At 41.1% G+C, this 11,556-nt stretch overlaps 1 protein-coding gene across 5 annotated transcripts in view; it reads right to left on the bottom strand.

Annotated features, from left to right (window-relative positions):
- The window catches only part of atf7ip (activating transcription factor 7 interacting protein), a 38,192-nt gene that overhangs the window by 6,435 nt on the left and 20,201 nt on the right, over positions 1-11,556 (bottom strand). For 4 of the 5 annotated variants that reach the window (XM_051386476.1, XM_051386475.1, XM_051386479.1 and 1 more), the window contains exons 2-10: positions 7,995-8,047; positions 6,582-7,106; positions 5,983-6,436; positions 4,831-5,012; positions 4,589-4,726; positions 4,351-4,422; positions 4,148-4,245; positions 2,423-2,487; positions 660-1,310 (exon numbers count right to left, since the gene is read on the bottom strand). In XM_051386476.1, the coding sequence (XP_051242436.1) occupies positions 660-1,310; positions 2,423-2,487; positions 4,148-4,245; positions 4,351-4,422; positions 4,589-4,726; positions 4,831-5,012; positions 5,983-6,436; positions 6,582-7,100 (2,179 nt within the window). In that variant the 5' untranslated portion in view covers positions 7,101-7,106; positions 7,995-8,047. The remainder of the gene's footprint in view (positions 1-659; positions 1,311-2,422; positions 2,488-4,147; positions 4,246-4,350; positions 4,423-4,588; positions 4,727-4,830; positions 5,013-5,982; positions 6,437-6,581; positions 7,107-7,994; positions 8,048-11,556) is intronic. The other variant, XM_051386478.1, reaches the window with a different exon arrangement.

Here is an 11,556-nt window from a genome sequence, read left to right as displayed (position 1 = left end):
GCCTACTGCAATTTCTTCGTTATACAGGGCATGAATAGACAAAGACTGGAATCCACTCAAAATGAGGCACTGCAGCAGCCATTACTAGTGGTTTTATGCGACCAGACAGAACTTTTGATTCCAAAAACAGCAAAGATTAGACACAATTTGTAGTTGTTAATGTAATGTAATGAAGACTGTTCTTATTGTAGGAATCTGTGGAGTCTCTGTGTTAATTTGAGGTGGTGTTGTGTGAATAGTGTGAAATGAAAGATATCAGGAGCACTGTGATTGTGGGCATGCACCGTGTTCAGACAGAGAATGCGTTTTGCTACACGCTCAGTCAGTCGCTTGGTGTTTGTCTTGTTTTTTGTTGTGGAAGAAATGGTTACACTAGCGGGTTGCTAGTCAAACTTCTTCTCGTCAAATATAACAAATATAACGTGAGTATGTTATTTCATGTTTAAACACCCTGTGACATGTTTGCCTACACAGCAGCTGTCCCACCCCCACCACAGGGAGGGGTTTCACATGCAGTGTGATATCAAACAAGGAAAATGTGATGTCTTTACATCCCATTGGGACATTTCTGGGAGTAGCCAATTGATTTTAAATAGCTGTTGATTCCAGCTGAGACATTTTCAAATGACAACAGACTTGTTAATTAAAGTACAACCCACCTGTCTTCGATGTCAGAGACGTCCCTTGTGGTGGTCCTGGAGCAGTGGAGCCCGTTGCTGCCGGCCCAGTGGTTGCAGGTGAAGAGGCTGAAGACATAGCTCCCGCTACAGAGACAGACTGAGCTGGTGTCCTGGCTGTGGTCACGGATACCCCAGCGTTAGGTGTAGTTATTCCCCCAGCGCCCCCCTGGTACACAGCACGGGCAAGAGAGATCTGGGACATCTGGCAAGTGGAGGCCTGGAGCGTTGGGACAGTGGCAGAAGCTGGGGTAGAGACTGCTGCTGTGGTGATGGCGGGAGCAGGCTTGAGTATAAAAGTGGCGGTGGAAGTAGTTTTGGCCTTGTTGAGCGAGCTGGCTGCGGACAAAGAGGAAACAGGAATGTTGACCAGCGTTCCTGCCTGGCCATTAGCCATTGATAAAGGCAGCTGGATGAGGAGCGGCTGGCCCGTAGTCATCATGCTGCTGCCGGCGGTCGTTTTCAGCAGCAGGGTGCCTGTGGGACTTTGAGTGGTGATGCCGGTGGCCAATGTGGAGGCAGCATTAGAGGTGGAGGTGATCAGCTGGAGAATGGGGGCCTGTGTAACCATGGCAGTGGAGGTGGGTGTTGGAGCTGGAGCCAAGGCTGGTGGAGCTGACAGGGCTAGATTTGCTGAGGAAAATAGGAAAAATTACTTGTTTCAGAACGTGTTGGAAGGTGTCACTGAGATTTTCAATTGAACAGCATTCTGTGGTCCTTTCCTCATTTGCTCCTTATTACTTACTGTAATTAACTATTTATTTACTTAAAGGGGTACAAAAACCAGAAGCAGATTAGTCATCATTATATCCAGCCATAGTTTTTTGCTAGCAAGTCTCATGGCACCTAACATGCAATGAGCAAAAGACAGGTGAAGACCTATTGCGACACTAACAGGACACTTAAGGATGATGCTGATTTCCAGCAGACCAAAGCAAACAATGCGTTAGTTCATCTCTTAATACATGGCACTCAGGTGCATGAAATTCATTCCTATTGAAAACGTACAAATAAACGCTTTAAATTTTAAAGGACCAGTGTGTAGGATTTAGTGGCATCTAGTGGTGAAGTTGCAGATTGCAACTAACTGAACACCGCTAGCATCTGTATTTGACCACCTGGGACTGAGAACAGGCTGTGAACTGGGTAGAATAAACTACGGGGGCCAATACATGAAAGGAACTATCTACCGCCAGTGTTTGGTTTGTCCATTCTGCACTACTGTAGAAACATGGCGGCCAACATGGCGTACTCCATGGACCCACAGCGTCAGGTGATAAAAAGGGCTCATTCTAAGGTAACAAAGACACAACGATTATATATTCAGGTTATTTAATATTGTGTTTCATTTTTGACAGTAGATCCTCCTGAATGTTACACACTGGATCTTTAAAAAAGGCCAAATAATTTCCTATGTCAGCTGGGTACTGTCATTTTTGGCAAACATTACTCAGACAAGAGTAAACATGATGGGGACTATTTTCATTCACAGATTCAGGATTTTAAATAGATTAAATTAGGAATTAGTAATAAAGGAACATGTCCCTCCATGCCATTCTTCGCATTGTGTAACGAATGGACATAACTACATGAACACATGGAAAACATGCAAACTCCCCATGAGAGAAACAGGACCAAGATTCAAAGCTTTGGAGGTGACACTGTGAATCATTGTCCCTCTGCTTATTCTATCGAAAGGAAAAGACCAACACAACATCCAGCATAAAAGAAATCCTACTACTCACCAGCTGAGCTGGACGAAGAAACAGTTGTTGGAGTCTGCTTTACCTCCATGGATGTCCGGACTGGCCTGTTTAGAAAGATTGCTTATGCTTAGAGCTGTTCACGCTTAGGGATGTTTATGTCCACAACAGGAAGACAGCTGAATGTGTTATGGTACTAACATTTCATTTTATTTCATTTCATACAGTCATCTTAGAACAACTTGTGGTAAGAGTCCACCTCATAACTGAAGTACATGTCATGTTTTCATTAAAGCATTAATCAGTATGTAAGTATAGTTCAATAGTTTCAAGTGTGGTGCCAATTCCACAACTTATGTACAAGACCCTAGGGTTTCAGTCCTTTTCAATATGCAATTAATTTCTATGAACGCTGACGAGAATCAATGAAAGTGATATTTAGACAAAATGTTTTGATAATTTTAGTGATGCATAATGACAATTGTCCCAGTATGCTTCTGTTCCTTTAACATAAGACTCAAAATGACACGGCGGTTCTTTCATCATATTCTCGAAAAAATTCCGGTCTTCTCTTCACTCGCAGTATTTCATTGATACTGTCACGAATCTCTCTCCAGCTGTCAGAAGACAGTACAGGGAATCGACGCTCAATGTACATGTGCATTGTCCTTCTTAAGTTCGTGGGCAGTGCCTCCTTGCCCAATAATCCAACATAATTGACCTTTGCGACCCAGTCACAGTAGACATCATATGGGACTAAGTAGCGGAATATGTAAGATGCGTAGCGGTCCGGCCTGGGTTTCCCTGAGCTTCTTTTGCAGTTGTGGTACAGCACGTTCTCCAAGTGGGAAGTGATTGTGCGGAGTTTAATGTCTGCTCTGCATTTTCCTTCACTGTATTCTGCCAGCTTTTTTGCCATGGCAATATGACGCGCCACATCTTTGTCCTCTCCCTCCTCCATTTCCTCTTGTTCCTTCTCCTTCTTGTCAGACAATGCAGGAGTCTTATCAACAGAGGGCGCCACTCCCTCTCTGGGAACCTCAGGCTGCGGCTCTACTGTCTGCCGACGCAGCACGCTGTTGGGAGGAGAGGTGCAGTTTTAACTACACTCTGCACTGCCTGAGGAAACACTCACTCAGGCTTCACATTGTAGAACGTCACAAGACTCAGGACCAGGACCCACTCTGGGTTATTTTGCAGGTGCAAAACACAAGACTGGCACATGTGTTTGTTTATTCCAAACCAGTCTTAAGAAATATCTGGAGTGAAGTTAAGAGTTTAAAAAAGTTGATCCTGACAAACCGAACAAGGGACATGGAATCGTGGTTTCCAAAAAGGTATCGATTTGGAGGATGTAGGGATTCTTTATTCTGTCCATTAGTTTTAAATTCAGTCTCTAGAGATTACAGATAGCAACCCGGGACAATGTCAACTATTCACGCTGTGAACGGCTTCGTGTGCAGTACTGGCTTCAGTCCGGTATTGTCACGTTCATACAAAGGCCAAATTATATTCACACAAAATACCCAAGTGCAGACTGCTAACATGTTTAAATACATTTATGCTGTGAATTTTGATGAATCAAAAATATTTTGTCACATGATGAAATGGTCTGGCAAACGTGAGCTTGCAGAGAAGTGATAAAAATCACTTCCAAAGAACCCTGAGAAACGGATTGCTAAATTCATAACATATACAAGTATGGCATAGTATTTCTCATGTAAATCCCTATCCCAGAGAAATTGCTCTGGGCATGGAAACACTTACCGTTGAACTTGAGGGTTGTTTGCAACAGTTGCGGTCTTGGCAGCAGCAGTAGCAGCAGCAGTAGCAGCAGCAGCAGCAGCAGCAACGGCAGCAAGCGCCTGTAGAAAATAGACAGTGTGCTGTCAGAACATTTTATTTATACATTTGATTATGTTCCAGATTTAAAGATTTTAGCATGCAACAAAAGGAAAACGAATGCTTACTTCTTGTTTCCTTTTGTTCTCTGACGCCTGATTGGCCTCTCCAAACTTTTTTGCTAGTCGGGCTATCTTAGCCTAAACAAATGGTAGAGAGACAGATTTGTGCATTGCCAATTGTGGGGAATTCATTTTAACAGCTCCAACCACAATAATAGTCAGCAAAATAGCATCTTACAGCACTGCACACGTTTTTGTTACAATAAAAAAAGTGCTTCACATTATAATGTTACTGTCTACTTACTTGGAGTGTGTTAATGGCGGTTTGGTGTTTAGTGGCACAGTCAATCTTGTCTACTCTGTCTTTCAGCTCTTCGAAATGTTTATCAAAAATGGTCAGCTGCAAGGCTCGCAACCGTTCATCCACTAGCTGTTGCACAATCTGAGAAAGAACATCAGGTAAAGACGGGGCATCAAAGCAGAGTTCAGTTGGTTTACACTGTAAGTAGTGTTAAAAGCTGTGCAGCATAATAGTTGCATACAAACCTTTTCAAGTTTATGGTGACTGCCAGCTTTTGCAGTAATTTTAAGTTCCAGTTGAGCCTCCAACTCCTCACGTTCCACCTTGGGCCTCTTCCCCTCTCTTTTTACGGTTTGTCCATCTTTTTCGTAACCCTCTGATAAAGTGCGCTTCAGTCCAGAGGTGGAGCCCTTCTCCTCTTGCACTACTTGGGAAACAAAGAGAAAGGCCGGTTAGTACCCTACGTGTGCCATTCATTGCCCTAAATCTTTTGTGTGTTTCTGTTTTAGGTCAGTTTCAGCCATGTTTAGTTTTTGTCTTACTATATTTTTGCATCATTTCACTTTTGTCTTGGAAAACCAGTTAGCATAACTGCACATGTCACACATCTTTGGATCATCTGGCCGGTATTAAAAAACGTTTATATTTAGCTCGTTTTACTAGGAAGATCATTTTCTCAAGATCAAATTTCTGGCTTCAAAGTGTAAGCTTTTATGTCAACCTCATTTTCTTGCACTGCATAATACGTGGCATTTAATACAACATTTTTATTATTCTTACAATTTGATTAATTGAAATTACAAAATACAGTTGTAACATCTTAAAGTGAAACTTGGTTTTACATGGAAAGTCACAGGGGGTACCTCAGAGTCTGTGAAAACAACTGTATAAAATCTTCTGGGACTCTGGAAGAGGTTTGGCAAGTCTGACAAAGTTACTCCAGTGACATCAGCTGGGTAACTCAGCTTGGGCATGGAGACGCGTTTTTGACAGAAATCCTTTTTGACAAACTGTTGGTGTGGAGTCAAAAGGACAAGGCAGGGAGGGTTTAACAACAGATGTTACTAAGTTGCGTTATGGGAAGTGTAGGATCCAGTGTTTTTGGAGCCTGACTCATACAGTGGTTACCAATATTTTTTATTTCGTCTCTCACAAATAGCCCAACTTGCAATGCTAAATCTACTAATTTAAAATATATCTTATTAACAAGTAATACCGTCTATAACCCAGAACCCCACTATTTCCATAGCCGTCCATTTTGGGTTCACATGGTTTAACTAGAGCACAGGAACTCTGCATGTATAAAATATTTAATATATCTAATATTGCTGCTTTTTGTTAATTTCTTCATTTCAATTATCTTGAAGCTATCTGACACAGCGTCCACTATGTCATACCTGTGTTAGATGGTGGAGTGGATGATGGCCGAGATGGCTTTGTGGTTTGTCTAACTTCAGTTTTTTCCTTTTTGGTCTCTACTTTCACGGAGTCCAACTCCATCTTTGTCTCATTTATCGATCCCTTCTTCCCATCCTCTTTTTCAATCTCCTCTTTTTTAATTTCTTGATCTTTTATTTCCTTTTCTTGTTTTAGATCCGCACAAGAAGAGGAAGCTGGACGAGACGAGGAAGGACAAGGAACAGAGGAATCGGAAGTGGTGGCTTTGGGGGAAGAAGGCTTTTCGTCTTTTTCTTTGGCTGTGGAGCCCTCGGGGTCCTTTATAGTGTCATTATCTGTATCCATTGGTTCTGTGCAGTCAGATACTGGCGGTGGCACAGACGAACATGAACCCAAACCTTTTAAATCCTTCACCAAATCCACAGCTGGGTCCTTTGTTGAAGTCTGTTCAGCCTAAGGAAGAGCATAATTAACGATGATTAATTGTAACTTTCTTAGTTTATCCACATTTCTAAATTAACCATCAACGTCTGAACAAATCCAATATAAATCCAGGTAAGTAATGCTACATTGTAGAATGTATAAGAACAACATTTACCTCTTTCTTTTCCATCTCTGGGTTCTCCCCTGTGTCTTTTTCCTGGTTTTCCTTGGATTCTGTTGATGCTGGTGTAACAGACTCATTTGATGAGGACGGCAAAGAACCTTTCTTTTCCCCTTCCTCCATCTTTTTCAGTTCAAAGTTTAGACTGTGGAATGGTGATGAGGGAGAAGAAGGAGAGTCTTCCTTTTCTTTTGGGCTTTGTGAAGAGTCAGGGGAAGGGGATAGATTTAGGGACAGGAAAGGAGCAGGAGAGCTCAGAGAGGTCGGAGAGGCAGGGGATGCAGCAGAGGGGGAGTTTGAGTCCGAGATGTTGTTAAGCTCTTTGTCCCCCATTTTCTGTCCATCCTCTTTGTGCGTGCCATTCATTAGAGGTGGTGGAGATGTGTCAGACAAACCTGGAGCAGCTGTCAACAAAGTGCTGTGAAGACTCTCCAGTTGCTGTCGATCACTGATCTTCATGGTTTTCCTAGCACGGAAAATCTTCTTCTTCTCCTCTGTCACAACAACTTCCATTGCTGTCTGTGGAGGGACAAGGAACGATTAGATGCTATCAGAAGGGCATGATCAATCTAGGAAAGATCTAAATAAACATAGTGATAGCTGCTAGAGTACACAGTCACAGTCTCTTCCGCTTATGAACCTGTCCTGGGCTTAACGCACTGCACAGTAAAGAAATGGCTGCAGAGTTTCAGAGAAACCACTAGAGGTCACTGTGGAGCCCCATAGCTTTCTTGTTTGTTCTTTTCTGGAAGGTTCTTCTTTCACAGAGATCTGCACACCAAAATGGTTCCTCAACTACCTGTTTCTTTACTGCAAATTTGACTTAGTATCCAAGCTAAATCACACAGATCCTTACTACCTGATTACACATTTCTGTATCTATCCTAAAGTGGTGCAGCTCAGTAAGCCAGCCCTATTCATGTCAGTCAGAAAAGCCATAACTTCTTACAAATTCCCTTTTCCTCCATTTTCTGATTTGCCTATGGATTTCATGTTTACCTAAGCCCCGATCCAAAGAACAGAAATGACATTGAAGTTAAGAACAGCAGCAACCCAACCTTCCTCCCATCCCCCCACGTTCCTATTGGTTCAACCTCAGCAAATCAGAGCAGGCAAATTGAGGCTGTGTTGGCAGCAGTAAAGAGGCTATGCAAAACATGAAGGACTGTCCGTATATAGTTCTGATTGTTTCACACATTGTAGTGTTCAGGCTAGTTGTTATATTTTATTTGTATAATGTCATGTATATTCATTTTATATGAATGTCTTGATTTAAACTCCTTTTTATGGAAGATGCATTAAAGCTGTGTGCTGCTCATTTTACATTCAGTAGCAAACAAGAAATGTGCTATGATATTAGGTAACATGCTGTACATACACTAAATAAATGATCTATGAATAACTCACCTTCAAGCAGAAAGGTTCCTGGTCATGGATTTACCACAGAATTCTTCGACAACCTGCATGAAAGAAAATATATATTTTTTTAGTAAATTTTCTAATCTTAGGTTCAAGCTAGGAAGAAAAAAATCAACTTTGTATGAAATCCACAGACCATGCAAACTAAAGTGTAAAACTAAATATAGCTCCTCTGAATTAAGCAGTCTATCTCCATCCCTTGAGCTGTAACTGAGCCCTAGGCATCAAAAGGAGATATTTATTTGTGGGATCACTATGAATGCACACAAACTGGAACTATTATGTTGATAATAAATTGATAATACAGTATAGGAAAGGATTTATCAGGTGACAAATAATAGATTTGCAGGCAAGATGGCCTAACCCTAAGAGAACCCGGTTAGAGATGTGACACGCTAACCAACGCACACACAGAGGTCAAAAAGAAAAAGATTTAAAACACAACAGTGGACAGAGCAAGCATCAAACTGCAGGAAAGAGGCTTTCATACAAAACACTTTACCAACCCGTACTTTAATGAATGTGAGCTCAACAATCTGCAGCCATAGGGATTTGTTTTTCAGGCTCAGCGGTTAACAAGTTGACTGCATTTCTGATAAATTAGTCTGTGTGTCAACACACCTCAAAGTTATAACAAAAAGTTTTTAAAAAATGCATAATGTATGCAGTTAAATCTGTCTGTCAACATAGGAACAGAACCCAGAAAGCCAGTTATTAATCACGCAATCTTCAAAATCTTATCTGGTGAGATCAATAAGCTGCTTCCGTTTTACACTGCAAAGTTGGTTAGCTCTACTGCATTGCTGACCTGCAAGACTGCAGCTGACAGAGCCATCTGAAAAGGCCTTGTTCAATTTAGCCATGTGTATTTTGCAACCTAGCAAGCTCTCACATCAGAAAGGAAAATTCAACATTCACTAAGAAGACTGATCTGGGCTGAGTTATATACTTTACACTGTAAAGCTCAAGCAGCACACTGACATGCTGGCGCATACGCACGATACTATAGGCCATTACTGCTCTGCTTTCAGCAAATATGCTTCCTGCAATGACAATAAACTTACTGCAAAAACAAATGGAAAGATATTTTTATTACTTTAAGATAATTGCTTTAAATTTAACTTGACAACAGAATAATATGAAGAGTCAGCATAAACAAATAAAGAGCGGTGTAAACTGCGAGCAAGATCACTGGTACACTTCACATTCCAATGTTACTGCACACTGCGCAGAGCACAATATCCCCTCCCCCATCCTACGGCCTCATTCACTGCGCCTGGATTCAGTGCAGAAACTCAAAATGGCCGTCAGCTCTGCCGTTTTCTGCCAGACTGAGCTCTCAGTAGCTAGCTGAAAAGGATTCCCTAACACATATATCAGATTGCAGGACCACCCTGTTTAATAAGGATTTTATGTTCAGCCTGAAGCTTCAGCAAGTTGGCAATGTACACAAATTGTAGACTATATGAACGTCATTTTATTAAACAAAAATGTTATATAAACAAGTTAAACATTATCCAAATGTTTATTTTTCCATTTGTCCAGCCCATCTACTCCTACACTCATTTCTATTGCGCTGGGGTTAAAAGTATAGATGGTTATGGTTTAAGTCATGTTTTTCAATTACACAAAACACTGTGGCAATAATAGGAATTATTTCTAAAAAAGGTTTTCAAGCTCATACCAAGTTCATCAGTCCATATTTAAAAATAGGACTGTGTGCAGCTACATCAGTGAGAAGTCTGCTGAACCTGACAACCACTAATCAAACAATCATTTCATGTGTCCGATGTGAATGCACCGGCTGGGTATGGCATTTAATTCGCACCTCAAGCAACGACAGCTATATTTTTTAAAGAGAAAGATCGACAGAGACATAGCAATATTAATTTCACAATTGTATTCCTAGCTCAGGCAAACTGAGTCTTGTCTTCAGGGTAAAGTGAATGGGTCTGAATTAAAACCCCATAATGTTGTTTGATGCAAGTCACGATTGTTTCCTGTGATACTACTGACCACCGACTGCTGACACACAACATTAAGCAGACTTCCATTATTTCTGTCTTTCTTTAAAAGAAATTATGTATCTTCTGTCAAACACCCACAGGGTTGCGTGTAACTGGAGTCAACAATCCGACATGCTCCGATTTCAATGCACAGAAGAGAGGGCTTACACAACTTTCAGGACATTTCAATAATTTATTTTTAAAATCTTTAAATTATTGCTTTCCTAGATTGTGTTTATTATTAGAATGTTTTCTCAGTAAAGTTTTGAAAACTAAGTTGCCGTGCCTAAGAAGGAATTTTTCACATGTACGTTCATGCTAAGCTGGAAACATCAAAAACAGGAGACAAGAAGAGATTGTCCATCTTCTCTCTAGGGTTGTTTTTTTTGGGGGGCAACTGCAACCCACTGTTTCAACAACAGGTGACTAGTTATTGAGGTGCTGGTCCAATGTCACAAAGTTTAACTCCGTTAAACTAAACTTGCACATCTGTCCAAATAACTGGTAGAGCAAGGGAGATAGTCCGGCAGCTGGAGGACTGAAGTCTAAGCCTCTGTAACGCCAAGTAAACAACAAATCCTTGGCATACTTTCAGTTAGAGGAACATTGAAACTTTCTCTTTCAGGAGAAAAGTATCACATTATTGGCTCAAATGTGAAAGACTCAAGGCTGTTTTGAATGGGAAAGTTGATCACAACCCCAAAGTAAAAGTCATTTTTGGTTGGGATACAGTACATGAAGAGTCCATGTGCAATTTGGCAGAGCAAGTTGGCCTCCCAAGAACAACATCCAGACTGTGCCTCTTTAATGAGGTATCATTTATCCCTGATGGAAGTTATTTCTAGGCATGTCACTGGCTGATACAAATGAAAACCTTTTAAATGGATCAGAATCTGACATATGGAGACCTGTCAAATTCCAAATCTTTATTTATTGTAAGCCGCTGTGCTCTGGGTACATAAGGTTTCCAAAAATGCATCTTTGTGCTCCATTTAAACACTGGAACCCATTACTTTACACACAGTACTGTCTGTGAGGGAACCAAAGTGCGGCATGAACAAATAAACAGTAACAAGCAAGTCAAGTGAAAATATTCACATGACAGTGTGCGTCAGCGGCCGAAGCAAGTAGGCCCAAAAACAATAATATTCCAGCACCATTTATGCAGGTGCACTATGTCTCTAATATGTTGTTTGCAGAATAATACTTCTACAGTTAGTTTGTGTTGGTAATGATCAGACAATGCCCAAATTGTGTTCAAAGCTTTCTGCCACAACAGCACAGTGTGACAGTCCTCTTTGGATATAGCAAATAACACCACATGACCCACCGTTGCACCCTATTCAAAAAAACTGTGGTAGCAATTGCACTTGCACGTGCAGTCTTGTGGGTTTGATATGCAGCTAGACAGTGCTGCATAAAGACATACAAAGAAAAAAACAAATGGCCACCTTAATCATTGTTAACAATGGAGATGCTTTACGCCTACAAGTTATTTACAAGAGCTTCACATACAGAGCAAATATATTACACACAACTACAAA

The sequence above is a fragment of the Dicentrarchus labrax genome, unplaced genomic scaffold, assembly GCF_905237075.1.
Source record: "Dicentrarchus labrax unplaced genomic scaffold, dlabrax2021, whole genome shotgun sequence".
Taxonomy (NCBI): domain Eukaryota; kingdom Metazoa; phylum Chordata; class Actinopteri; family Moronidae; genus Dicentrarchus; species Dicentrarchus labrax.
This window is presented reverse-complemented; position numbering and strand designations above follow the sequence as displayed.